At 43.9% G+C, this 26,930-nt stretch overlaps 1 protein-coding gene across 4 annotated transcripts in view; it reads left to right on the forward strand.

The window, feature by feature from the left end:
• Positions 1-26,930, forward strand: part of Dock4 (dedicator of cytokinesis 4) — a 406,069-nt gene that overhangs the window by 356,869 nt on the left and 22,270 nt on the right. For all 4 annotated transcript variants that reach the window (XM_036206392.1, XM_036206395.1, XM_036206394.1 and 1 more), the window contains 6 exons: positions 6,443-6,591; positions 9,777-9,863; positions 11,661-11,765; positions 16,514-16,655; positions 17,916-18,082; positions 21,819-21,905. In XM_036206392.1, coding sequence (XP_036062285.1) covers positions 6,443-6,591; positions 9,777-9,863; positions 11,661-11,765; positions 16,514-16,655; positions 17,916-18,082; positions 21,819-21,905 — 737 coding nt within the window. The remainder of the gene's footprint in view (positions 1-6,442; positions 6,592-9,776; positions 9,864-11,660; positions 11,766-16,513; positions 16,656-17,915; positions 18,083-21,818; positions 21,906-26,930) is intronic.

The raw sequence follows: 26,930 nt of genomic DNA on the forward strand, positions 1-26,930 counted from the left end.
AGTGTTGTCATTGTCTCCTGGCCGCCCTGCTTTTGGTGAGACACATATGTAGTTATTTTAATGACCTACTGTGGAGTGTTTTCTGGTTGCTTTTGAGAATTTGTATTTGGCCTTTGGTGGTTTGATTATGGCATACATGGCATGGTTTTCTTTAACATGTTTAGGTTTGCTAGCTCTTCTGAGCTATAAATGTTTTCCCTTCACCAAATTTGAAAAAGGGTTAGGCATTATTTTCTCAAAATATGTTTTACATACCAGTCTTTTCTTTTGGGACTGCAGTAAAATGAGTACTTGGCCTCTGGTGACTGTCCCACAAGTCCTAGGACTCTGCCATCCCCCCACCCCAACTTTACTTTTGCCTGTGCTTTAGGCCAGATGTTAATTTTGCTTTATGTCAAGGCCACCAATCCCCTTCTCTCATCTCTGTCCAGCTCCTGAGCCTTTCCAATGAAATGTTGATTTTGTTGCTCTATGCGTCCATTCTAAAATCCCCAGTCTGCCGTTTTCTTCCCAAAGCTTCAGTTTCTATACAGAGAACCCATCTTCTCCGTTGTTCAAGAGTGTTCCCGTTTACTACGTGGGGCCTGGTCTCAAAAGCGGCTTCATAGTCTAAGGTTCCAAACTGTGAGTCATCTTGGGGATGGCATCTGCTAATTGCTTTTTCCCTCGGATAGTTATTTAGTTCTCGGGTTTCTTGAATGCCAAGTAATTTTAGATTACATCCTGGACCTTCTGAACATTATGTTACAAGATTCAGCATTCTGTCAAAATTGGTATTTTTAATTTTGGCAGTCAGTCCAGTTAGGCTGAAACCTCAGGTCCTGCACCACTTTCTGGGGTTATGACTCTAACGTCTGATTTTTAAGGCCTCCATGCTGCCACTCCAGCTCTGTGCATGTGCACCACCCAACATGGGTCTTGGCTCCTTGGCTGTGATCTGTACCATGGTGCATTACCTGTGTCAGTCATGGTCTGCTCTACAAATATGCACGTGGAGATCAGCCCAAAATGACACATACAAAATGAAGAGATCTTTCTTGAGATCCTTTTTTCTCCATTGGTTCCCCACTCTTCCCATGGCCTGGGCGCTCCCAGTTCTTAGGATTCTGGCTATGGAACTGAGGTTGGAAGAAGAGGAGGAGGAAGACAGAGAGTGTAAGAGCTCATGCCACAGGAGTCCTTTCCCAGCCCTGTAAGAGAAAAGCTCTTCTTGGAGCTGTGATTGTGTGATCCCATTTGCAGAAAGTCTAAGATAGGCGACATAAAAGGCAGAAATTAAAAGTAGACAAATGAACACATTATGATCTTCAAGTGTGCCTTTTCCTTGCTCTTAATTGCTTTTCAAAATCCTCCAAGAATTGTCTTATATATTCTATTGAGTGTTTTATTGTACTTACTAGTAAAGATAGAGTGGAAGGTGCTTGTTCCACTTAACCAGAATCCTTTCCATGGGTTTGAGATGACAAATTGAGGGCTTTGCCCCACTTTTCTTCTAGGGAGTTCCTGAACTTTGGCCCTTCCTTGGTTTCCAAGTGAAGAAATGCTTTGGTAACAGTTCTAGAATTTTAATGGGCCTCTAGTGCCTCTAGCTGGTCTGACCATCTCTGTAGCACTTCTGTTTATAGTCTAGAAACATGGATGCCACCCAGGGCTCTTTCTAATCTCCCTCAAGTTGATTCCTGAGGTGTATGGGTTCTTCCTTGAGGCAGTCTGTCCCTGTTCTGAGGTTCTCTTCCTTCAAGTTCCCTCACCAACTCCATACCTACCATCCTTTATCCATGGGCTGGACTGAGCTTTTTTGTCTCTTTCCCCATTCTCTTTGCTTTATTTTCAGGAGTGTGTGCATGTGTGTTTGTGTATGCCATATGTGTATGGGTGTTCAAGGAGGCCAGAATAGGGTATTGGAGTCTCTGGAGTTGGCGTTACAAGAAACTGTGAGCTACCTTATGTCTGTGCTGGAACTCAAAGTAAGGTCCTTTGGAAGAGCAGAAAGCACTCTTAACCACTGAGCTAGCCATCTTTTTAGATCCATATTCTCTATTTTAAAGTACTTATCACATTGTTTTTATTATTAATTATATTTCACATTATGTGCATGTATATATGTGATTGTACAGATACAGATAGATAGATAGATAGATAGATAGATAGATAGATAGATAGATAGGTAATTCCCAGTTAAGGATGAGTCCTTTGAGGACAGAAATGATGGTTTCTTGTCCATAGTCAGCTCTTAGAAGAGAGCTTACGAATACGAGACCTAAATAAATTCTAAATACATTGCTGATGAATGCACTCATCAATTCAATTTTAACTCCTGCTATGAAGATTTTACTTCAGTGCTTATAACTCCTTAATCATGAAGTGGACAGTGCAGCATGATAGACTGTTTTAAAATTGATGGAATAAGAATTGATAGAGTGAGCTGAGGACAGTTATTCCACATCTGCACAGAAGTGTTTGAGTTCCCCGCAAAAAAGTCCTAATTTGTCCTAGATGCCAGAGATGGGTGCTTTTCCTTTACTCAGAGTTCCGCATTCCCCAAAGCAGAAGTAATGTGTGCTTTTCCCATATGATGGTTTATTTCATGCATTGTGTGTGTGTGTGTGTGTGTGTGTGTGTGTGTGTGTGTGTGTGTGTATGGGCGTGCATCCCATGCTGATGTGGGGGTCAGAGGAAGACTCTCTGGAGTCAGTTCCCTCTCCTACCTTTATGAAGGTTACAGGAATCACACTCAGGTCACCAGGCCTGCATGTTACGACCTTTACCTTCTGAGGCACCTCACTGTCCTTAATAGTTCCTTCTCTCCTGTGTCCTCACTTGAAGTTGCTGGGGAAACCTTCCTTCCTGTAGGAATGATTTAACCTTTCTGCAGCCTTCTGAAATGCTGCCTTGCATTCCTAATTCATCTCCATTCCTCTGTGTTACTTCCTCTTGCATAATGCTTTCCTATCTGTACACTTGTCAGAATAACGGAATGGCCTGTAGTTAACCATGCAGTGGTACCTTCTGTTGAGAATTTTAAACTCTTTGAAAGACTGTCCCTTGGGATCCATGCCTCTTCAGTACATATCAGCTCCCGAAGAACAGAAAGGTGAACATAGAACAGCGTGCACACTGAAACACTGGTAACTTTAAGTTGTTCAAGATCAGTCTCGAAGGGTGTCATGTGGGTCACATCAGAAAGTATGCATGCTTTCCCTTCATCAGTATCAGCAATGCTCTCAACATGCATCCCTCCCTCAGCTGTGTATCCTCACTTTCCCAACCACATTCTAATGCAGTTGTGATTTGACTTCTCCACAGTGTCTGGCCCGCAGGCATTTGTTTCTCAGCAACCTCTGTCCACCTGTCAGCATCTCTACTTTCTCAGATTTTCCAGGTGTCACTCACCTATACTTAGCCTCCTGGAGATGCTAAGATGCTATGTCTGGTACCTGGCCTTGTAAAGATGCTAAAATTCTATGTCTGGTACCAGGACTTCTGGAGATGCTAAGATGCTATGTCTGGTACCTGGCCTTCTAGAGATGCTAAGATGCTGTGTCTGGGAAGTAGGAGAAGGGCTAGAAACTTTTGTCTTTAATTTTGGGGAAATGTGTCATGTGTCACTTGTGATTTTCCACCATAAACCTCCCCTCCCCCCCTTTTTTTGAGACAGGGTTTTTTATCTGTGTAGCTTTCTTTGGCTGTCCTGGAATTCACTCTGTGAATTCACAGGGTGGCCTCAAACTCACAGAGATCCACCTGCCTCTGCTTCCCAAGTGCTGGGATTAAAAGTGTGTGTGCGCCACCACCGACCGGCCACCATAACCATTTTTAAGTGTGCAGTTTATGCACCTCACCTCTGAGTTCTAGAACTTTCCTCAGCTTCCCTGACTGAAAAACTTGGCCTGTTAAACACTAAGTCTCCATTCCTCCTACTCTTTCTATGAATCTGACTCTCAGGGTCCCTTTGTCTCATTCCATGGGCATCTTTGAGAAGGGCTTGCCTCTAGCCTCTTAATGCAGAGACTAGCTCAGTTATTCTCTGGGGGAACTTCCCAGTTCTCCAGGGCTGGGAGAAACAAGGGAAATGCCCCCAAAGTAGGTCATTAATGGAACATGGGCGTTGCTCAGGCTTGAAGGAACAGACTGGAGGACCAGTTGGTGTAGATCCTCATGGTCCAAGAAGGGAACACAGTTGGCTAGACACTTCTGAGTACAGCACAGTCCCTAAAATGAGCTGAGGATTCCTGCACAGCCAGCGTAGACTGCAATGGCAGCCTCTGTCGTTTCAGCTGTCTGTGTCCACCCATTTTCACCCTTGGTGAAAATTCTGTCCATCTCACATTTAATCCCACGAGAAGGCGGCCAGCATGTACCCACACAAGTCCACTGAGAACAGCTTCTTTGTGCCTGGCTCTTCCTGGACCAAGACACATCTCACTTTCTTCCTCAAAGGCTTCAACTCTGAAGGCTGGAAGCCCCACAGCTACCAAAGCTTCTTAAACGCCACAATGGCTGAGTCCTTTTTACTTGAAATACATGGAGGGAGATGGTGGTAGCAAACAGAAAGTTAGCAGCACTCCCCTCACCCTAAATAACCTAAATGCATCATTTTAGCTGCATGTATTTTGGGAGAGCAGCTTAGTCACATGCACTGAGCAAAGGCCATACTAGTAGCAGGGCACATACTACAGGAGGAAGGTAAGAGAGTGGTGCTGAGTTACAAAAACTGCCACAAAAAAAAATAAAGCCAGGAAATTGCTGGTATTCACCAAGGTCATTGGCGAGAATAAAGGCTAGAGGCTTTGTCTCGGGTCATCTGTGTGTAAGAGGCAAAGGCAAAGAATTAGAGTAGAACTTGGTGTGTAGTTGCCTTAAGTCCAATAAGTGAAGGGAAAAATAACTCACCATACATTTATATTGCACTTAAAGCTACTGTTACATCGTTGCAGAGACGTGAGCTATGGTAGTTAAATGGAGTAGTAACATAAGGGTTGGGCATTTCCCTTCAAGGAAGAAAATGAGTTGGCTGTTATAGTTCTTGAAAAAAATTATTCTAGCCTTTTATCTATGACCATGAATTCTGGTTCTTACTATTATTGCTATTTGGTTATGCATTTTATTCAGGAAAAGAAGCAACCTACAAAACGGCAAATAGTACATTAAATATGCTCCTGTCTGTCAAGTGTGCATGCCATTTACCCTTGTGCATATGAGAAATCACTGGACCTGTGTCTGCAGTAAATCCAGTCAGGCCAAACACATAGTGGCTTCAGTGGCTTTATTAAAATTTGTGGGTCCAGGAGCTGGTCATGGTGGTGCACGCCTTTAATCCCAGTACTCAGGAGGCAGAGGCAGGTGGATCTCTGAGTTTGAGGCCAGCCTGGTCTACATAGCAAGTTCTGGGCCAGCCAAGGATACATAGGGAGACCTGTGGGTTCATCCAGGAGGGTCTTATCACATAGTCCATGTAGCATTTACCTGCCCCATACATGCACTTCATCAACCACCGATCCCGATGCTGATGCAGGTGTTTGCTTAGGTTTTGCTTTTTGTTTTCATTCGGCTTTCTCTGGCTTTTATGGCCCCTTCTAAACTCTGACTGCACTTTGAATCATCATCTCCCTGTGCTCATGCAGCCCTTAATTAGCTACTTAGTTACCTTCGTAGTTAGGGTTTCTCTTGCAGGAATAATGACCTTTCCTCGCCAAGCTGCTTTTGAATTTCCTTTATGCTCACCTCACAGCCCGTCCTCTAAGGAAGTCAGGACAAGGAACTAAAGAAGCAAGAGCCGATGCAGAGGCCGTGGAGGGGTGCTGCTGACTGGCCTGCTCCCCATGGCTTGCTCAGTCTGCTTTTTTATACCAGGCCCAACCACCTCCACCCAAGGGTGGTACTGCCCACAGTGGGTTGGGCCCTCCTGCATCAAATTATCAATCAAGCAAATGCTCCAGAGACTTGCCCACAGGCCAATCTGGTGGGAGGATTTTCTGAGTTGGGGTTTCGTGTTGACATATAATTAACTGGCCAGCACAGTTAGTAGTTAGTTAGTTGTAGTTAGTTAGCTTGCTTTTGAAGTCTTCTAGTCTCCAAGAGACATACTTACGAATTGTCCCTGTAAACAATGGCATGTCCACACTACATCTTTGAATTGCCTATAACATGACTTCCTCGAACAGGTTAATTGTGCCCAAAGCATGTGAATGTTATAGCGAGGAAAACTAAAAAACAAGAGTGAGACAAAAAAATAATAGAAACCCAAAGATTCACTTCAGGTCCCTGATGACTGTCAGCAAGGGGAGTCACCATTCACTGCCTCGTTTCCTGTATTCCTGACGTTTTATTTTTCTGCTATACTATGAAATTCAGAAACAAGTATTGAGTTTGGGAAACCAATCCCAATGGCAAGGAAGCGATTTGAGCCTGACTGACTCGCTGTGCTCCTCCTTGGCTGCAGAAGCTGCCTACACCCTCCTGCTGTATGATGAGCTGCTGGAGTGGTCTGACCGGCCCCTCAGGGAGTTCCTGACCTACCCCATGCAGACAGAATGGCAGCGCAAGGAGCATCTGCACCTCACCATCATCCAGAACTTCGACAGAGGCAAAGTACGTGGCCTGCCAGCGCGAGCTTGTGGTGTGCGTTTCTTCCCCGGCAGGGGCCTCGCCCTAGAGAGTCTGTAGATAGAAGCACCAGGAGCTTCTTCACAGGATGTTTCCGGGACCAGATCTTCTGATTAAGTAGTTCTGTCATAGGCCTGGGGAATCCATGGTCTTAATGAGGCCTCTGGGATATTCCCATGTGCCCAAGCTCTTTATCACCCTTTGACTAACACTGATCCTGAGGTAGTGATGCTGTCTTAGTCCACTCTAGCTACTACACCAAAATATATAGACTAGGAGCTCATTTAGTAAGGGCACCTGCTGATAAGCCTGAGGGCTGGAGTCCAATCCCCATGAATCACATGGAAGAAGGGAAAAACAGACTCTGGCAAGCGCGCGCGCGCGCACACACACACACACACACACACACACACACACACACACACACTATGGTTTCTTTTCCCTCTACTCCTCCTGGTTCCTCCCCACTTCCTCTACCCTCCAGACACACCCCTTTCTGTATCTCATTAGAAAACAAACAAGTTTCTAAGGGAATATAATTATAATATAATATAATAAATATAATATAATATGCTAAGAAAACCCAAGAAAAGGCACAAGAAAGAGATACAGAGACATACTCAAGAATCCTATAAAAACACAAACTGGAAGGCATAATATATACACAAAGGACTTGAAGGCTAGAGAGAAAGAGAGAGAATGAGAATAAAATTAAAACATAAAGTTAAAAAAATTTAAAGAAGAAAGAAAAGAGTATAGCAGGGTTTTTTGGACCACCAGCCTCAAATCATGACACAGAGACTTATTATTAATCATGAATGCTTGGCCTTACTTTAGGCTTGTCCCACTAGCTCCTATAATGTATTTAACCTGTTTCTCTTCATCTGTGTTTTGCCTCAGGGCTTTTTACCTTCCTCTCATTCTGTCTGTCCTGCTTTCGTGCTTCCTCCATGTCTGGCAGCTGCTTGGCTGGCTTGCCAGCCCTGGGCATCTTCCTCTCTTCCTCCCTCATTCTCTCTTTGGATTCCTTCTCCTACTTATTCTCTCTGCCCACAAGTCCTGCCTATCCCTCTCCAGCCTAGCTATTGGATGTTCAGCTTTTTATGAGACCAATCAGGTGCCTTAGCAGACAAGGTAAAACAGCAACACATCTTTACATACTTCAACAAATGCAACATAAACAAATGTAACCCATCTTTACATCATTAAAGTAATATTCCATAGCATAAACAAATGTTATTGCTATTTTGGTCTTTTGGGGGGCCGTCACCCAGCTCCCAATCGAACCACACTCAGAGGCTTTTTCTTATTTATGAATGCCCAGCCTTAGCTTGGCTTAGTTTCTTGCCAGCTTTTCTTAACTTTAAATTATCCCATCTATCTTTTGCCTCTGGGCTTTTCCTTTCTATTCCTGTATACCTTTCTTTGTTTCTTACTCTCTGGGTTGCTGTGTAGCTGGGTGACTGGCCCCTGCAGTCCTCCTCTGGCTCCTTTCTTCTTTCCCCTCCCAGATTTCTCCTTCTATTTATTCTCTCTGCCTGCCAGCCCCACTTAACCTTTCTCCTGCCTTGCTATTGGCCGTTCAGTTCTTTATTAGACCATCAGGTGTTTTAGACAGGCACAGTAACACAGCTTCACAGAGTTAAACAAATACAACATAAACAAAAGTATCACACCTTAAAATAATATTCTACTACAAACAAATGTATCTATACATAGTTAAACAAATGCAACATAAACAAATGCAACACACCTTTGTATGGTTAAAGTAACATTCTGAAACATAAATAAATGTAACACATCTTTGCCTAGTTAAACAAATGCAACACATCTTTACATAGTTAAAGTAATATTTCACAATAGGGAGTGGGAAGCCCTCACACAGCATTACAAGACAAGGAACCTCCAAAGATCTCACTGAGTTTGTTTTCTGTAGGCTATCTACTGCTGAGCATGGGGCCTACCCTTAAGACTTGTTTGTTTCCCCAGTGAGACTTCCTTGGAGAAAACTAAATTTTCATTTGCAAGCGGTTGTCAATTGGAGATAGCTTTTGGGTTAGAGTGGGTCCTTGTGTTCACTTCTGTCAGCTCTAGAAACCCATCTGGTATAGATCCAGGCAGGCCCGGTGCATACTGCCTCAGTCTCTGTGAGTTCATATGCGCATCTGCCCTGCTGTGTTTAGAAGGCCCTGTTCCCTTGTGTCCTCCATCCCTCTGGTTCTTATGCTCTTTCTGCCTCCTCTGCTGCATGGCTCCCTGAACCCTGAGGGGAGGGACTTGATGGAGACATCCATTTAGGGCTGAGTGTTCCAAGGTCTTTCACTCTCTACATATTATGTGGCTGTGGGTCCCTGTGGGTGATGGATGTGACATCTGTCACCACATTGATCACCAGGATTGATTCATCAGTGTGTAATTTTAAAATCTCATGAATTGGCCCATCCCAGAAGTCTGTGCTATAGGTCAGGATCACCTCACAGTCCTACACCTACAGGCTATAAATAGCTTTTACCTATTAAGTTGTTGAACATAGCCATTCTCACTTATAACTATACTGATTTCAGACAACAATGGATGAATTGAATAAGTGTGGCAAAGGTTATATGCCCCTAAAGCCACAAATACTGACAGTCTAGGCTTCTGAAGAAAAATTTTGTTGATAGTATGCTAGATGACCAAATTTAAACATGTCTTCCAAAAATAACACACTGACCTAACCAGAATCTAATGGCCCTCACGATTTGTAAGTACATGCTAGCCAAGCAAAGAGTCCAGGGTGCCACACTTGAGTTATTGGGCTGTAGGAATCAATGATAATTCCCTTTTGAGCACTGAGAGTCTGTGTGCACCCATGTATGTGGCTGTTGTGAAACTATAGTTGTTTCCAGAGCGTGATTGTGATATAACACAAGAAAATATTGTTTTTCCACCATGTGTTAGTGAATGTAATGAGGAGTTGTCATTTCCAACTTTCTGAAGATTTTTAACAAGTTATATGTTAATTGCATGTCATTTTCATGGTTAAAATGGCAATATTGCTACTTTAGTTAGTTGTAAAGTCTTAGAGAGTAAGGCTTTATGATCCAAAAGCATCCATATCCTGACCTTTGGATAGAGATGTATAAATTCAATGAATGCTTACTTTTGTGTTACTGTCTGTCTGTCTGTAGTGTTGGGAGAATGGCATTATCTTGTGCCGGAAGATTGCAGAGCAGTATGAGAGTTACTATGACTACAGGAACCTGAGCAAGATGAGGGTAAAGTACCTGGGTGATTATGAATCAGGCGTGGTATGCTTTTTGATTAACTTCCCAGCGGGGCTATAGGAAATCAACGTTGTGACCATCTTTATACACCTTGCAGAAACTTTTTCTAAGATAAGTCATTTTCCATGAAGCATACTCAGCTACTTATGAGGAGAAATAACAAATTGGTCTGTGTGGTTTTTTTTTTTTATTTAATATACCAAGAAGGAGCCCTTGATCTGTTTCTGAAGTCCCACATCTGAAATACACAATCTAATCAAGGATTAATATTTTAAGGTTTTTTTTTTTTTTTTTTTTTTTTTGTGGAAAACCTCTGCATTGAAGAGCTTCCCAGTTACACACAGAAATCTGACAATATACATTTCTTACTACTACAATCTGCAAAACAAAATGGTAGGGTGGCTCTCATGTTAAAAATAAATTAGGAACAAATCCTGCATGAACTCTTTCTGTACCTTCAGAAATATGTTCTCACTAAACTGAGGTTTTTAGTACAAGGTACTCAGGGATGTTAATATTCTGTAGTCCTGAGTCATTGGTTTGTATCTCCGTGCTTATAAGTTGAAACAAGTCCTTATTCTTGGGAGTGACAAGCATTTTGTGTCATGGTGTATAGTCAAGGTCCTGATGAGTGCTGAGGTCATCTAGCTTTCTAAGACAAAATCTTTTGCCTTTACATATTAAGGTGATAATGATATTCCAATTTTGAGGTTGTCATTGGAAACAAGAGTACACAAATCTTCAACAGCTTGCAAAGCCCCCTTGCACCACCACCAGCACCTTATTCACCTGCTGGGAACTTACCCTCTGCTTTTGTCATAGGACTTCATGACAGTAGGTCATTGAGAGTTCTCCAAGCTTGAAAACTAAAGGAAAAAAATCATCCCATTTTAGCTTCAGTTCATCATGCTGATGCTGGCAGGACCCACAGCTTTATATAAAAATATTGCTATTCAACTTCTCTTGGAATCCTATCCCTGCAACAGAGGAGAGGTTACAGTGTTTACCAGTGAGAGCCCTTGGGTCCCATAGTCACTAAGATTTTTATAAACCCAGAGCATTACACTTCATACCAACTGCTCCCTGGGGCGCTGTTACTGGGGGAGGGGAGGCATTCAAGTACAATATTAGTCTTTCCCTGGAAGCCCCAGGGATGATAATACCACAAAAGGGGAGCCATAGCTATGTTTGCTACCTAGTCTAAACATTGTCAAAGCCACACTTAAGAGCTTTTAGCCTAGACAGCACTTTGTGCTGCACACCTCCCTTGGCTCAGGTTGGTGATTTACCCCCATCCTACCTGGGGAGGCTGCACCTTCCTTATGTCCTGAACTACTGTGTGCAAGGGGGAAGCAAATCCACAGGTTAGAACACCTGGCACAAAACTTATCCCAAAAGGCGTGGTTTCTAATTTTTCATGTTAATTTCTACTTTCTCTGTATCTATGATGAAGTAAACATTTCCTTGATAGACTTATAGAAATCTTCTGCTCAGGTAGCAACATGTAGTAAAACCCTGGATCTTTTGATGGGTTCGTAAACTATAGCTTGTGTCCTGGTGAGTTGAGACGTGTCAAGGAGACCATGTAGCCCACAAAGTCTGAAATGTTTACTCAGTATGTATTTACAAAGTTGGTTTGCAGATCTTCTCCTGGAAACACTTAAAAGAGAATCAGAGCCCTTTTCTGCATGAATTAAACTGTCTCACCTGTATATAGAAGCATGTTCTTATACTGGTATGACTGAAATGTGAGATGGAATTCACAGAACTTCCTCTATACTTTCCTAGATGATGGAAGCCTCTTTGTATGACAAAATCATGGACCAGCAGCGTCTGGAACCTGAGTTCTTCAGAGTTGGATTTTATGGGAAAAAATTCCCATTTTTCTTAAGAGTAAGTAATGCACTTCTTAATTGGTATTGGTGAAATTATTAAGGCCACTCCACGTAGTTAAAAGGGAGGTTTATTTTGTGGGGTACTTACAAATGAGGGGGTAGGTTACAGGGTCTGGCAAGGGTATAGCACAATCCGGCGTTGTTCTCTGGAGAACTCTGCTCGGTCTACCTCCAGCGTCCAGAGTCCGGGAACCAAGAGAGTGAGTCCTTCCCGATCCTTCGTCTTCCGCTTCCTCCTCTGCCCCGCCTTGTGGGCGTGACCATTACCAAAGCCTCAGTGGGGGTTGGAACTTCCAGGCCAATGCTGGGATGGCTACCCACTACAAATTGGCTTTAATCCTTCCTACTCAGATCCTCCAATCAAGGAAACTAAGGAATTAATGACATTTTATGACAAGTAACAAGGAGGCAATGACATTTTTACCCTTTTAACCTGTGAAACTATTAACCTAGGATTTTTGTCTTGAACAGTTTCTGAAGATCTAACAATCTACCCCTTCCTGAGTTTACGTTAGAACAGTGATTGTGGCTTCCCTTGTGTGGCATTCACTGTTGTGTTCTCTGTGCAAGCTCCATAATTAGCATTAGAAAATATGGAGGAAGGCAGTAAGAGGGCTTGGAGGTGTAGACTGTAGGAAGTAATAGTCAGTTCAAGTAGAAATCTTACTTCCAGCACCACGGGGAAGTGTTGTTTGACCTTTTTGATGACTTTGTAAGAAGGTAAATATCATCTAGCAGAGACATCTAATTTATTGCGAGTACAAACTGTTTCTGCAAAGGGGAATTTCCGGACATTGTGTGGTAGATACACTTGGCCATGTAATATTTTATATATGTATGTGTTCATTAGACACCTCCATTTATAACATCCTCCATGTATTAAAACACTGGTTAAAAGAGTTCATTTACTCACTCGGGGACTGTAGAGAAGTTCCCTACATACCTGATAAAACTGAATCCATTTGTGAGCCAAGTAGGGACCTAAATCATCTAATACCAACACTTCAGATGCTGAGGCAGGAGAATTGCCACAACTTTACAACCAGCTTTTGCCTTGTGGTGAATTCTAGGCCAGCCTGGGCTTCAGGGGTGAGATTCTATCTTAAAAAACAAACAGAGCCGTTCATAGTGACTATAATTCCAGCACTCAAGAGGTAGAGGCCAGATGATCAAGAATCCAAGGCCAGCCAGATCTTGTCTCAAAATAAAACACACACACACACACACACACACACACACACATACACACACACACCAAATTGAGTGCATTAGAACTTTAAATCTCAATGTGAAAGTATTTCTGTTGATCTAAATCCTGCCTGAACTGTAAGCATCCATGAGAAAAGGCAAAGTGGCCATACTCAGAGAAGGGAGAGGAGAAAGACTTCATTTATTGTTTAATCTTTAACTTATCTACCTTCTAGATGAAGCAGATTGATGATTGGTTGATAGATTGACCCTCAAAACATCCAAAGACTATATTTATGTTTAGATATTTATGTTTAGAATCACATGAAACATTCAGCTGATGGTTATAGTGTGGTGGTTAGTGTTGGATGTTAACTTATAGGTTCTGGACTCATTGGGAGACAAGCCTCCAGGCATTTCTGTGAGGGATATTTAGAATAAATTACCCTCAGGAATGTGGTGGTGGTGCGGAGTGACACAGAGGAAACTAGCTTAGCAGGAACTTTGAGCACTCATTTCTTCCTGACTGTGGACTGGCACCCTGTGGCCTGCTGCTTACAACCTGACTTCCCCACCACGAAGGACTATACCCTGGAACCATGAGCCAGAGTAAACAGACATTCCTTGAGTTGCCTTTGTCAGGGTGTTTTATCACAATAGGAAAAGGTGCTCGGACAGTGAGCTGACATTTTCTTTCATTGATTAAAATGACCAAGTACTGGGGTGCAACACAGACAGGCATTATATAAAATCCCCTTGTTGCACTTAAAAAACCTGCACAAGACATTGGCGGGTGGGTCTGCCTGAAGATACAGATCAGTTCCCGGTCAAAAACAATGGCAAATGCTCCTAATTGAAAAGGCTGCACTTGAGATGGGGAGACAGGCCAGTCCTGGTCTGGTGTCAGTGTCCCTAAGGAACACAGGGGTCGGGGACCTGGCTCTCAGTGGAGTGGTGTCCTTCTAGAACAGTGAACAGCCGAGGGGCCTAGAGACCCTCAGAGTGGGGCAAAGCGTGACTCTGCTGTAAGTCTCTTCCTTTGTTGATACAAAATTGTACAATATGAAAGACTACATTTTCTTCCGTATCATGCCTAGAGTTGGCTAATCCAGTGTGCATTGTAGGTATGGTGTTTGGAGACCACAAAAGTTTTAGGGACCCAAAAAGGTTTTGATTTCTTTTAACTGTCAGAAGAAAACAAAGTAACTTTTAGGTTAAAGGAAATGTAACAATATTCTATAAGTTATATCTCATGTATTGATAAATGTCTATATTGATGTTTATCTCTAATAAACTGGTAATCTGATACACCTTTTTATATCTTCATGGAGGAAGAGGCCCATGCTGATAAATGTGCTGAAGGGACACAAAGCAGCCATGTAGCGCTGACTAAAATCTGACTTTATTTGAAGCATACAGCGAGCCATCCTAGATGCCTATCTATTATATAAATTACTGTAAGTTAAAGGTTAGGGCTAGAAAAGTGAGTCAGGTGAAGAGCACCTGCTGCTCTTCCAGAAGGACCCCAGTAGGGTTCCCAGCACCCATGCCAAGCAGCTCACAACTGCCTTACCAACAGCCCTGGGGCTCCAACATCCTCTTCTGGCCTCTGCGGGCACCTGTGTTACATGCAGCATACACTCACACAGATACACACATACACATAACTTTAAAAAAAAAATCAATCTTTAAAAATAATGTTTTTAAAAATCAGAAGTAGTTTAGAAGCTCAAATTATAAAGAAAATTTAGCAAACTCCAGAACTACATTGACCAAATAGACCAAATTTTGTTTAGTAGACAATTAGAATAAATGATGTGTCTATCGTCAGTCATTTGAAAAACACCCTTTTTCTATGTAATCGGCATTTACTTCAAAATGAAATGGAAGGGTTGCCCTCTCTTGGTGTCTAAAGAATACTGCAGACTTCAGAATCCAAAGGAACGCTGCCTCTTTTTTCTTTTTGGTTTTTCCAGAGGGGGCTTTCTCTGTGTAGCTTTGGCCCCTTTCCTGGAACTCTGTAGACCAGGCTGCCCTCCCTTTTTTATTCCAAATTAAAAATAAACAAATAGCAAGATTAAAAATGTCCATTTGTTGTTTGATTAATTTCAGGATACATTTAAAAACTCAAATACAGTGAAACAGTTGTATAATCTAAGTAGTTATTTCTCCCTAAATGGGAAACTTTGGACCCTTATAACTGGGCAGGTCTGCTTGTACGTCATTGAAAAAGAACTCTGAAAATGTGTATCTGAAGCACTGTTCACATCATCTAAAAAGTAGAAAAAAAATCAACTATCTATCGGGTGATGGATGTACAGGCCAAATGTAATATATACTACACATCAAAAAAACCAGAGAAGTATATGTACCTACCACAAGCTAGAGAACTTTGGTGGATGCTCATTGAAGCCAGGTGCCTAGGAGGTGGCTTTAGCTGGTAAAGGGTCTGCCCAGCTTACAGGCCCTCAGTTTGATTCCCGGCGCTGCTTAAGCAAGACGTGAGTGGTGTGCATCTGCCTTCTCAGCACTCAGGAGGTGGAGACAAGTGAAACCAGTGAGTCAGTCATAATGTGATGGGTGGGTCATTAAACTAGCCAAGCGTGTTCCTCAGATCTAGCCAGCTATTAGGATACTTTTTGAAAACGTTCCCACCTTTGCGGCTCTCTGGACTAGCTCAAATAACTCTTGGCATTTTAAAAATACTTTATGTGTGTGTTGGGACACGAGCTGCATGGTGCATGTATGGAGGTCAGAAGAGAACTTGCAGGAGTCAGTTCTCTCTTTTCCCCATCTGGGTACCAGATACTGAACTCAGGTCATCAGGCATGGCAAGCATTTTTATCCTGTGAGCCAATTTTCTGGCCCTAATCTCCAGCATCCTTACCTGAATGAGAGAGCCCTAACCTCTAGAATAAATTAATAGAATATAGCATGATACGGAAAAACAAAACAAGCAGACATTTAGCAAGGCTCTAAAACTCACTAAGGATTTCTAGCTCCAGCAAGCTGAGCTAAGGTGGTTATGGCATCGAAGTCACTGTGCCTTTGGCCCCTCTGTCCTCCTGAAGGCTATAGTCGAGATGGGCCGCCTGCCTGACCTCCTAATAGAAGTATAGGGCTGGTTCAGAGACTTTCAGAAAGACAATCCAGTAAGAAGGAATTTTAGTTATTACATTGGTTTGTTCTCTTAGAAATTAGAAATTTATGTATATGAGTTTGATTTTATAAAAATCATCTCCAACATATGTCTGTCAACATTTTAGGAAATATTGCTTGGTTCTTGTCTTTGATGCTCAGTATCGGGCCCACTGCATCCCCCATGCAAATTAACCTGGAATTCAGAGCATGCTGTTGGGTCTGGTGAAGGTCAATAACACGTGAGGCTCTTGCCCTTTGTCCAGCATGTTTAATTGATGGGCATATTTTTCAGATAGTTCTGGTTTATTAATGTTGTAATGTCATGTTGCAGTGGGGGCAGATGGTCACTTATTGCCACTGTCATGATTTTTGCCTTGTCTTTGTTGTATAATCCTAATTTTCTTGGTTGCACCCCAGAATAAGGAGTTCGTATGTCGAGGGCATGACTATGAAAGACTGGAGGCCTTCCAACAGAGAATGCTGAACGAGTTCCCCCATGCCATCGCCATGCAGCATGCCAACCAGCCTGACGAAACCATCTTCCAGGCGGAGGCTCAGTGTATCCATTCCTGGTGGGCTAGGCTCCAGTGGGGTGGCACCTGCCATTAGCTCCAAGGCAATGTCCTATTAAGTGTTACAGCCACTGTTCCCTTTTCAGTGGCCACACTCTTACCCTTCCCAGTCCCTATCATCTTAGTACCTTCTCAACAGAATGTAATTATTCGAATGGTTATCACAGGATCAGTTGAGAAGAAATCCCTTAAACAGCTGGTAAGGACCCCTCTCCCTCCTGATTGGCACACAGATCCAGCTCTGCTTCTGAAGCTCTTTCTAACTGGATTTCCCATAGAAGAATTTTCCTCTGACTCTGTGGAAACTGCTTTAGTTCAAGGAAGTGGAAGCCTTGTGTTCACTACTGCACATCCTCCACCCTCCTCTCCCCCATACTTTAATTATGGAGTGAGGAAAGGAAGAAAAAGAAGCACCTCCAGTATCTTTGGGGGGGCTCTTACTATGATATTCTGGACTCTGACTTAATCATAGCATAAAATTCACAGTCCCAGCATCTAAACAGAGACAGCTCAAATGGAAGTACTTTGGCTTTCGACACAGTGCAATTCACCCATCAGTTCTCTCTAAATCCATCTGAAACCCATGGTTTTAAAGAAGACTGGGAAGCTCCTAGTATCTATTACGGATGTACTTTCAAAGCAGAAACCTAAATATGCAAGAGAAACAAAAAATTGTTTAAGAAAAAAATACTTATCTTTGTTTCTCTGGGAAGTAAGTAATTAGGTAAGCAAACTAGTAAATAAAATGTGAGCTCCAGCCAACCACTTTGCTTCTCTGTACTTGGTTTTGGAGAACGGATACCCAGTTATAGAAGGCTGAGGTCACAGCAGCTCTTGGTAAGAGCAAGTCCTTGCTGGTGTTCTGGTCACTGCCTTTGATCATAGTCTTAGGAGGATTTCCATTATGGGATTATCATTATAAATAAATTTGGGGAGCCGTGAGCAGACTAAAGATCAAAGCTCATTACAAGAGCTAGGTTATTCTGATACTGAATCCTCAAGCCCACCTGTTCCTCCCCACCCCCACTCACAGGTTATGGAAATGCCACACATATGTACTGTCAGAACCGCATACTTAGGACCCAGTCAAGGCCTGAAGCTTGAGGCATGCTTCATGAAGTGTGTTGTTCATATCTCCTGGGCAATTTTTTTAAAATGCTTTCAGCTGAAATGGAAACACCAGATGGCTACCCAGAATGCCTTGCTGTTTGCCAAGTCAGGTTCCTTCCTTGACTCTTTCCTCCTAGATTTGCAGATATATGCTGTGACTCCCATTCCGGAGAGCCAGGAGGTCCTGCAGAGAGAGGGGGTTCCCGACAACATCAAAAGCTTCTATAAAGTGAATCACATCTGGAAGTTCCGCTATGACAGACCATTCCACAAAGGCACAAAAGACAAGGAGAATGAATTCAAGGTACCCTGCCTGCCTGTCACATCTCTGTCACATGCTGCCTCCTGTGTGCTTCCCTGAGTCTTGGAAAATAGGAACTGAGGCTACTGTCACGTGACTGGAACAAAGGGTCTAGAAATCTTTCATACTAGTAGCTCCCCAGCTCTACAGTGTAGCCACGTGATGGGGAACACTTTCCAGGCAAGAAGATTTTGGGTCCCCTGCCAGGAAAATCTGAGCAGATCTGGGAGGAGTTCCTGACATCCTGACAAAGGGCAGTGCTCCTGAGACCCGCGTTTAAAATCCTCTCCAAACCCAGTCCTGTTGTCCATTCATGGTGAGCCATTGTGGGAGTAGTGAGTACATTCCAACATCAAAGAAGCCCAGAGTAAAGAGAAACCAAGGCAGAGGCGAGGGGGAACTGAGAAAAGGCCACGTGGGCAGACGGCTGGTGCAGAGGAGACACTCACTGCTCTGTCCTTTGTTACAGTCTTCCTGACAGCAGTGTGGTTAGGTTTCCTACATGCGGACCAGCATGCATGCACATCTTGGCCTCTGCCTGGCCTGGGGTGTCTGTCCTCACCATGCCCAATAGGCCTTGCTAGTTCTGCATGCTCCCAGCCAGAAAGAGTTCTTACGGCCCCAATGGGGAAAGGAGGCAGATGTTCAGAAACCATTTGTGCCCATCCCTTTCCTTGAAAACAGTGATGTGGCAAGCCTAGGATGAGCCAAGTGACTCAGCATCTGCACATCAACAAACTGTCAAATGACCTTATCTGTGAGGGTTGGCTTAGCATCTCTCACAGAAAATGCTCCCTTCCTAAGCCAGGAGGCATCTCCTAACACTTTCTCCTGCCTACTGTTGACCCACACAGTCTTGCCTATCAGTTCCCAGAGCTGCCAGTAGTTAATTACAGGGGTTATTCCCAGCCAAGAGGCAAGAGGGTGGTGGTGGTAGCCTTGCAGAGTTCTACAGAGACTGAATTAAAAAAAAAAAAAAAAAAAAAAGAGGGGCTTTTGTGAAAGGTTTGATGTGCATTCACTGTGGATCCCTTCAGAAATCTAATCACAAAATGTTCTCATGATAAAAGAACAAAAGACAGGCTAGAACCAACCAACTGCAGCAGCACCAGCAAGCTGCCCTGCTGGCCTCTTCTTGAGGTCATCCTTCTCCCTGTGGATTGAACAGTAACAGGCCCATTGGAAAACACCACTGAGGGATTGCTGCAAAGACCCACAATCATGTTCTAGACCTTTCTGCATCGTTCAAATTCTCTCTTCCTCCTCCAGAGTCAGCTAATTAGATCTAATTAGATCTAATTAGAATGTGATGCCATTCTTTTTCCTTGCACTCACTTCCAGTCCTCTGTCCCGGATGCACTAGAGTCATCTGGTTGGCTTGCACAGTCGCATGCCCATGACCGTTAGTCTCGCCCTGGAACCCACGTCTTCCAACTCCCTTTCTTTTGCTTTTCCTGCTGTACCATACCTCCACCTGGCCAGCAATTAAATGATCAGTGATACAGCTACCTCACTGGGATGGATAAGGTTAAATCAGGCTCCCTCTCCCTGTACTTATGGCCTTCAGAATCTGGCTCCAGATTGTACCGAATTGCCCCCAAGCCTGTCCTCTCCACAGTCTGCCTACCCACCCTCCCTCTTGACTCCAGCGACACCCACCTTCTCTCTCCATTGGTTGCCATACCCTTTCACAAGCAGTTAGAGGGCTGTGTGGGCAGCCTTCTGCCTGCACAGCAGCCCCCACTCTCCTCCCCATGAACTCTTCACTCTGTGAGAATCCAGCTCATTTGTCTTCTCAGAAGGCTGCCGTCCTCATCCCTACAATGGTATGAACACCTGCATCCTATGCACACCGTGAACATCCCTTTCCTCCCTCTGAGCTCCTTATCTGCTTGGCTCCCTATCATAAGCAGATCCCTCCAGATCCCTCCAGATCCCTCCAGATCCCTCCAGCTCTTCCCACGGGGACTCTTCCATAGTCATCTCAGTAGCTCTTCACTGGTAAAAAAACAAAAACAAAAACAAACAAAAAAAAAAAAAACAGGAGGAAAACATCCTCTTTTTAGCCCCTCTGTGGGCTGAATAAATGGTGCAATTCCAGGAATTTTGTCAAGTTCCTGTCCCTCTTGGGAGCTCACTAAATAACAATGATAAAGTATAAATTCCAAAACTTGTTGATAAAAGAAAACCTTGTCATGTACAGTGGCTCATGTCCAAAGCAGCTGTGTTTCATGTCTCCTGGAGGAGCTGGTTCCTGGTCAGGAGTCCAGCTTGGAGCACACAGGTGTCCCTGAGTTACAGCAGCTCAGCTTATCACCGGAATTATAGCCTCACGCATGTGGCAATGGAGAAGAGATGAGGCTCCGTGTGTGTGTGTGTGTGTGTGTGTGTGTGTGTGTGTGTGTCTGTCTGTCTGTCTGTCTGTGTCTGTCTCTGTGTGTCTGTCTGTCTGTCTGTCTGTGTGTGTGTGTCTGTCTGTGTCTGTGTCTGTGTGTGTGTGTGTGTGTGTGTGTGTGTGTGTGTCTGTCTGTCTGTGTGTGTCTGTCTGTCTGTGTCTGTCTCTGTGTGTCTGTCTGTCTGTCTGTCTGTCTGTGTGTGTGTGTCTGTCTGTCTGTGTCTGTGTCTGTCTGTCTGTGTGTGTGTGTGTCTGTGTGTGTGTGTGTGTGTCTGTCTGTGTGTGTGTCTGTCTGTCTGTCTCTGTCTGTCTGTCTGTGTCTGTCTGTGTGTGTGTCTGTCTGTCTGTCTGTGTCTGTCTGTGTGTGTGTGTGTCTGTCTGTCTGTCTGTGTCTGTGTGTGTGTGTGTGTGTGTGTGTGTGTGTGTGTGTGTGTCTGTCTGTCTGTCTGTGTCTGTGTCTGTCTGTCTGTGTCTCTGTGTGTGTGTGTGTGTGTGTGTGTCTGTGTCTGTGTCTGTCTGTGTGTCTGTGTGTGTCTGTGTGTGTCTGTCTGTCTGTGTGTGTGTGTGTGTGTGTGTCTGTCTGTGTGTGTGTGTGTCTGTCTGTCTCTGTCTGTCTGTCTGTGTCTGTCTGTGTGTGTGTGTCTGTCTGTGTGTGTGTGTGTGTGTGTGTGTGTGTGTGTGTGTGTGTGTGTGTGTCTGTGTGTGTGTCTGTGTGTGTGTCTGTGTGTCTGTCTGTCTCTGTGTGTGTGTCTGTCTGTCTGTCTGTGTCTGTGTCTGTCTGTCTGTGTCTGTGTGTGTGTGTGTGTGTGTGTGTGTGTGTCTGTGTCTGTGTCTGTCTGTGTGTGTGTGTGTGTCTGTGTGTGTGTGCCCGTGTGTCTGTGTGTGTCAATGCCAGCCCTTCTGGTAATTAGAATGTGGCTTTTGAGTGGCTCAAGAATCTCTCTGCAACTAGTGACCCTAGAGTCCCTTCTCCCTTCAGATGGCTGTGACTCTGATCTTGTCTTGATAGCTCATGTTATTGCCTCTTGGAGATGAAAATGGCTAAACCTTGATGAGTAAAAGGGTTAAAGTCCCATTTTGGAGAAACAGTGGAGGAGACTGCATACAACTTGCTGTTGTGTTCTGGCCCCTGCTTTCTGAGCAGGTCCTCGCTTGCTCTGCAGAGGTTTCAGGCAGTCTGCAGAAGTACCTACATGCGTTTTAAATGCATCGTACTGTTTCACAAGTGTTCCAGTGAGGACTAAAGGAGGGCTGCAGGAATGAGCAGCACCTGGTCAGACTTGTCGCAGCTCAGGGCTTAGAAAGTGGGGCAACATGAGAGTGACTTTGTGTTGTGTTTTGCAGAGTCTCTGGGTGGAGAGAACATCACTCTACTTGGTGCAGAGTTTACCGGGCATCTCCCGCTGGTTCGAAGTGGAAAGGCGTGAAGTGGTAAGGAGTGGAGCATCTTCCCCACATCCACAGCCCAGCTGCTCCCCTCGGACTGAGCCCATTACTGATTGCCTATGCTTTTGCATTCCCTGGGGTCCCTCAAAATACTGACTGCTATTACCCAAGGCATTGAAAGTGAATGTTGATATTGTCCTGGTTCATCCAACCAGAAAAATTCTTTAAAGCAATTATGGTTGCAGCATGTAAAAACAACAAAAAGCTGTTGGGGTTCTTGAGTGGCAACCAGAATGCCAAGTCTCCTAATGGTGCCAGATCTGTGATCTTCATTGCCTGCGATGTGGCAGTCCAGAGCCAAGAAGGCAGTCTATTATGTAGTCATCACGCTGGAGTTATGCAATAGGTATTCTGTTCCAGTTTTCAAAATTTTTACCAAGAAGTTAGAAGCCTTTGATAAAGATCATCATCATCAAGATGTTGAAAGAGTGTAGACTCAAACAGATTTTTTAATGATTCCAAAATCTATTGTTCTCTTCAAGACTTGGTTTTCCTGTTGGCAAAGTGAAACTAATATGAAGCCCCTTCATATAAAGCTTATGTGACGTCTGTCCACACATGGAGCCTGTGCTGTTTTGGTCTGCGGTGGGAGGAATTGTGTGAGGAGCTGAGCAGGCCTGGCTGGAGCCTCAGCTAGAGATCAGTGGATGACATTATAGAACCTGGTGACCACAGCTCTTGAGGATTCTCTGGTTGCCAGGCATCTCCCCAGCTTCCATCCCCAGTAAAGAGAAACTGGAGAGAGCAGCTGAAGGCAACAGGGCTGGGACTGCACACTGGTGTCTGTCCCTACTGCATTTCAGCGTGACAGCTGTAGGACCCCTGTATTGATTCAGCCTAGTACCCTGTTTGAAATAAAACACATCAATGGTAAATCTATCATTCAAACAGTACCTCAGTTAAGTAGCAGCCTGCTCTGTCAATAAGCAAATGAGAGTAGCTCCCACCCAGAATGTCTCTCCAGAGGCTTCTCCTGCAAAGTCTCTCAGCCGTGAAGACCCACTGATCATGTTCGAAGCTAAGAGTTGGATGAGTTTTTCATTTCTCAGTGTCAAAATATTAATAGAGCACCCTAAGCAAATGAAACCCAATTCAGGAAATCATGTCAGCCCAGTTGTTCTGCATGCAATCTGAGTTAGAGGTCCCCTAGAGCTGCTTGCTGGTGTGGCATACTTTAGTGCCTTTCAAGGAAGAGGGGAGGCAGCCAAACACTGTGCTCACAAAGTCTTGTTATTATGCTTCTTACAGAGTGGCAGAAGCCCAACCCACAGCAGAGTTCTTAATCCTCCACGCTGCATTAATGGTTCAAGGAGCCTTTGCAGATCCATGCAGCCCAGAATGTTAAATCTTGTGAAGATTCACCAATGGTCCTAGCCCAGGAAACAACAGACACTCATACACACACACACACACACACACACACACACACACACACACACACCCCTCATGAAAAGTAGCATGCTGCTAATGATAGAGAACTACTAAACATAGCCTTTGAAACATCAGCTGCCTACCTTCTTAGACTATGTAATCTCATGTTCTAAGAGAACAAGTCACACTGGTCTACTTTGTTCCCTTGAGTACAGCCCACGCTCGGCAGCCTCCATGTGGTTCTCCTGTTCCACCTACCTGGAATGCTCCATGATCCATTAGCTTACTGGTTTGGCTCTTGCTGTCCAACACAGGTCTTCAGGAACACAGTACATACTCAATAAACACAGAAAATGAGTTGAGATTTCTTGTCTGCAATGCCAGAATCTGAAAGAAAAAGACATTCAAAGTTTGGCTTCAAATTCATTTGATCCTAGAGTTCACGGTAAAGAAAGACCACTGGTGTGTTTGCTCAGCTGCCTGTCAGACACCATCCACACTAGGAACACTAGACACGGGACGAAGCTGCCAGCTTAGTTCTACCTTGATTCCTCCACTCCCTACAAGATGTGTGGTGTCTTTAGCAGTAAGGTCTAATCAGCTAGTTCTGGGGTCCAGAGGAATGGTGAGCGCCGGGATTGTTTTAAAGACCTCCAGAGCCTCTTTGGCTGACAATCCGTAAGGAAGTATATCAGACCTGGCACTATGGTCTTGTTTAGTAACACTGGCTCACAGCAGCACTCTCCAAACATCCGGGATAGTGCCCTTCTAAATCTTCCTAAACTTCTGTTTTAAATTGGCTTAACGGGGTAGTAAGTGTCCATGTGGCGTTTCTGTCCACTCTCAGTTCTGGTTACCTTCCTCCTTCGCTTCTTGTCTCCTCTCTCCGGCCACACCCATCCTTTCTTACACTTTTCCCTCACAGCTCCCTGACTTTTTATCACCTGTGCGTTGCTCTCTCCGCCCCCTTAAGGCGTTTTCCACTCCAATAGCCCTTGCTTACTTCTTCAGGTACTCCAGATTAATTACGCAAACGTGAAGGTTTGAAGCTAGGCTGCATAAATGAGAAAGACGTGAAAGTGTTTCTATTTCTGAGTCTCAGTCTGCCCCCCCCTCCCTACCCTCGGTTTCATCCATTTGCCTGCAGACTTCCTAATGGCACTTTTCTCCATGGCTGAATAAAACACAGCGTGTACACATATCCCACTTCACTATTCAGTCGTCAGGTGATGGCCATCAAGACTGATTCCATTTCTCAGCTATCGTGAACAGCGCAGCACTGAGCATGGTTGAGTCGCTATCTCAAGCATGAGATATCTCTGGATAGCATGAGGTGGATTCCACTGGATATTTGGTCAAGAGTGGGTCCGATGGTAGTTCTGTTTCTAGCTGTTTTGAGACCCTCCACACTGATCTCCACAGGGCCGCAGCAGTCTGCTCCACCAACAGTGAATAAGGCCTCCTCTGCCCTCACCTGTATTTGTTGTTATTGGATTTCTTAATGACCGCCATCTTGACTCTGGGGAGATGGAATCTCAGTGTAGACTGGATGCCCCTCGTCATACCCAGTGCAGTTTACCTGCCCCTCCCCCAAAAACAAACAAACAAACAAGAAAACTCCTGAGGAGATTTTTAGTTCCTAGGGCTGAACTTATTCCTATTTAGCTAAATTGTCGTGATGCCAATCTGCCTTCTAAATATTTATGATTATATCTACACACAAGGGCTTCCTTCTTCCAGCCTTATTCAGAGAAGCCTGTTCACAGTAAATAGTGGTGAATGCAGAAACCCATGGCTGCTCACAGTGCTGACTGTAACAGCTGGACCTGACCCCTGAACAGGACATTTATACCACCCCACTTTGGGGTGTGTGGCCGAAGAATGTTAGCTAGGAAGAAGGGCTGTGGAATCCTGTCTGCTGGAGCTGGTGCAGCCAGTGGACTTAGAACCTCATAACAGCCTCCTGTCATGAACCTGTGCAGGGCAGGTTCTATCAACAGTCAATCTACAGATCAGGGAGGGCTTTGTGTCCCCCGCCCCCCCGTCCGCCCGTCCGCCCGTCCGTCCGTCCCTCCCCCCCCCCCCGAACTACTGGCTAGTGATGGATGCTAGGGAAGCAGTCGTTAGTCTTCATTTGAGTACCCACTGAGGAGCCCACTAGACCCAGTGGGTGAGTCCAAACCCATGGTTACACAGATGATCCTGGATAAACTCAGTGGGTCTCCAAACAGTAACAAAACAAAACAAAGATGTGGGAAGGGCACTCATAGAGAGGATGGAATAATAGGGTGTGAGGGAGATTTAAAAGGGTTGTATTAGTACCTACCAAATTATACTTTATACATGTATAAAACTGTCAGAGAACTAACATAATCAAAGATGTACATATGGATCACAGAAACGCAGGAGCCTCCCCCAGCCTTGCTAACAGCGCCATCTAGTGCTTCGTTACTGCCCTGCCCTCCAGGGGAGCCTGCATGTAAGGAGCCTCTGCTTCATAGTTCATAGATGGGAGCCAGTGACTCCTTGAAACTTAGTTATGTCACACAAAAATAGAGAAAAATGTGTAGCAATCCTAACTTGTCATCTTCAGCAGCCAGAAAAAGGACCAATTTTATTTCATCTGCCCTTCTAACCACTCCTCACACCAGATAATTTTGTGACAAGTGTGACATCATACAGTTTCATCCAGCACCGTCTCATTATGTGTATTTCTAAACGACCGTATCATATTATATATAAATGATAATACTATGTATTGACTATAAATGGTCCAGTGTTCCAGTAAGCCTCACCAGGAGTCTCTTTGATTTCTTTTTCATTCTTTGTTGACTCTGGATGTCCATTGCCATTGTGTATAGTGTCTCCTAAATCCTTTTTAGTCTAGATGCTCCCCGGCATCATTTTTTTAAAAATAATTTTTGTTGAAGAATCACATTGGTTTGCCTTGAAATGTTTCCTTAAGTCTTGACCCATGTGGGGTCATTTATCATGTTTCTCTGTGGCCTCCCTTTCTTGTAAATTGCTAGATTAATTGCAGGACTACTTCATAGGTACTTTGTGCTCTCTCTGACTCCCTTCCCGCCCCCCTTCTCTTTTCTTCTGATGTTAGCAAGAATAAATGATCATCAGATATTGTTCATCATTGCCCAGACCCTTTGGTCTTTCAGGGATTAAGATATGATATTAGCTCAGTAGGTAAAGGTGCTTGCCGCAAAGTCTGAAAACTTTGGTCAACCCCCAGGACCCAAATGGTTATCGGAAAGAGCCAGCTGCTTGAGTTTGTTTTCTAACCTCCATGTGCACACTCATGATAAATAAATGTATTTTATCTTTTGATATTTCATCATCTATCTTTATTCATTGCAATATTCCTATAAAATAATAATATCCATCATCAAATAGTTTATTGCTATGAGATCTAGGAAAAGAGATAAAATGTTCCATTCAAAATGAGTTCATTCCTTATTGCCCTGTGAGAGTAACAAGAAGGTTACTTTGGTTTCACTTGATTTGGGTTTTACTATTGTTACTAGGTCATAGATTTAAGTGTATTTGTTCTGTGTTAATACCTAGCAGCTATTGTTATTAAATTATTCCTCTTAATTTTATTATTTAGTTTCAATTGCTTTATGATTG

This window comes from Onychomys torridus, chromosome 14, assembly GCF_903995425.1.
Source record: "Onychomys torridus chromosome 14, mOncTor1.1, whole genome shotgun sequence".
Classification (NCBI taxonomy): Eukaryota; Metazoa; Chordata; class Mammalia; order Rodentia; family Cricetidae; genus Onychomys; species Onychomys torridus.